This window comes from Octopus bimaculoides, chromosome 24 (genome assembly GCF_001194135.2).
Source record: "Octopus bimaculoides isolate UCB-OBI-ISO-001 chromosome 24, ASM119413v2, whole genome shotgun sequence".
Lineage (NCBI taxonomy): Eukaryota > Metazoa > Mollusca > Cephalopoda > Octopoda > Octopodidae > Octopus > Octopus bimaculoides.
In genome coordinates, this window is record NC_069004.1 from 13,550,821 (window position 1) to 13,553,015 (window position 2,195).

The window sequence follows — 2,195 nt, forward strand, 5'->3', positions numbered from 1 at the left end:
ACACACACACACACACACACACACACACACACACACACACACACACACACACACAACCTGAGGTGGCTTACATGTGTATACATTAAGGTACCCAATATACATTTTGTGGTGAAGTGTGCATAATCCATATCTGCAACACAGCAAAATCTGTAAGCTTAATAACATGAGAGGGTAAGAAAGAAAGATGAGAGAGTGAGATGACAAAGAGGGGTGAGAGGGAGAGATGAGAAAGTCATGAGAGAGAAAAAGAGAGAGAGAGAGAGCATCAGAGGACAACAGAGTGTGTTAGCTGACCTGGCCATTGAGTACAGCATTGTCCTTTAATGTAGTAGTTCTGCCCTTTTTATCTCTTCTATTCATGGTTTCATCCTATGGAATACAAGGTTGAAATAGTCACCCACTGCACAGGAAAATACCACGTCACAGAAGAATACACATACATACAAACACACACACACACACGTGTGTGTGCGCGTGCATACTACAATGAGTAATGCAATTAATCGAAATCAATCAACTACTAAATATCCTATACACACGAGCATGTACACACACACACAAAACAGGAGAGATATAATATGTATATCAATACATATATCATACATAACATATACGTATTTAAGTATGTATACATATATACACATACACACATATTCATATTGTTAGGTAGATATCTGCATGAACACATTGGTGTCACTATCCACCTTACTACATGTCCTCAATAGAAATTCCTCTTCCTTTTTAACATCTTTTACATGAGCAGCATTTGTAATTTTCAGGCAGTTTTCAGTCTTCATACATATATGCTACATGTTTTTTCCTTTGCTTTTTGATTGGGTTTCAGCTTGATTAGAACACAAAACCCTTTAGTATATATGTGGTGAGCTTTATCTAATATGGTTGATAATCAAATAACATCCAAGACCCACATCAGAAAAGATGGCCAATGACTTATTGCCAATGATTCTCTCCTGTAACTAAGTTGCAGGCTTGACATTTCCTCTTTGCCTTTTGTGTCACAATTACATTGCCCCCAGCTTCTCTGGATTGTGCCATAGCCAATCTCCACAAGATCCACTTGCCTCTTTTTTCCCAGTATCCTCACCGTCATATCTTTCAGACCCCATACTAAACTCCTATTTCTGTATATTGCAATCTATGACTGAAAGACTAAAAATACAAGTAGCCAAAATGGAGTTCCTCGAGAAGATCTCTGGAGTAAAGCTACTTGAGAGATTGCATAGCTCAGAGGTTGCTCCAAGTCGAGTCACTACTTGTCCATGAACTATGGATATGTGATTAGAATACTGCAGAAAAGAATCACAAGATGGGGTCTTCAAGCCGAGTCAACCTGTAGGAAACCTGGTGAAAGGCTGAGAACAAGACAGATAATATCCCTAGTCTCAGGTGGTCACACCTAGGAACAAGGCCAGAAAGTTTAATGATGATTGCTTCTGATAGAAACCTAAAGAAAAGGTGCCTGAGGATACTTTCCAGGAATAGTGGATGGAGAAGATAGATAGATGGAAGATTAATAGCATTCTTGGTTACAGATTCCCAAAAACCCTCTTGATGGTTCACAGTATTTCTGCCAGTCAGAGTAACAAGAGAGTATCACAGAATTCTTGGTTTCTCACTATGCTTATATCCTTTGAAATACATGGTAGAATTCCATTCAACCTCCATCTATCAAATTCCAATTAAGGCATTGGTCAACTCATGGCTTTTGTAAAAGATACTTGCTGAAAGTATTGAACCAGGAACCATGTGGGTTGCGAAGGAAACTTCTTAAGCACACAGTCATTCTTTCCAATGCAGAACCAAGCCATTCCTTTCAAAGCATGAACCACTAGCTCTCTGAAGTCCCAGGTTCAAGATGAACGGAAAAGTGTTCCCATAATGATCCTGTGCTTCAACCCTAAAGTTTTTGGCTGACTTATACAACAGAAACAAATAAAATTTGCTGTTGATTGAGATAATAGATAATGGGTGATCGCTGTGTGTTGAGATGAGAGCATGAGATGTTATATAGAGAAGTTAATGTAAAGCAGAAAAGTAGTGTTGAGGACAAGTAGTATAGTGGGCATTAAATAGAACATCAATACTGTGCATTATATATATACATACACACACATACATGTATCTATATATTTGTATGTGTGGGTATATATATATGTATGTATATATATGTATGT

The 2,195-nt window shown here is 38.0% G+C and overlaps 1 protein-coding gene across 11 annotated transcripts in view; it reads right to left on the reverse strand.

The window, feature by feature from the left end:
• LOC106875466 (histone-lysine N-methyltransferase, H3 lysine-79 specific) overlaps window positions 1-2,195 on the reverse strand; it is a 181,886-nt gene that overhangs the window by 58,934 nt on the left and 120,757 nt on the right. For 7 of the 11 annotated variants that reach the window (XM_052976331.1, XM_052976326.1, XM_052976324.1 and 4 more), the window contains one exon: window positions 295-369. The exons of the other annotated variants lie outside the window; for them this stretch is intronic. In XM_052976331.1, the coding sequence (XP_052832291.1) occupies window positions 295-369 (75 nt within the window). The remainder of the gene's footprint in view (window positions 1-294; window positions 370-2,195) is intronic. 11 annotated transcript variants of the gene reach the window in all.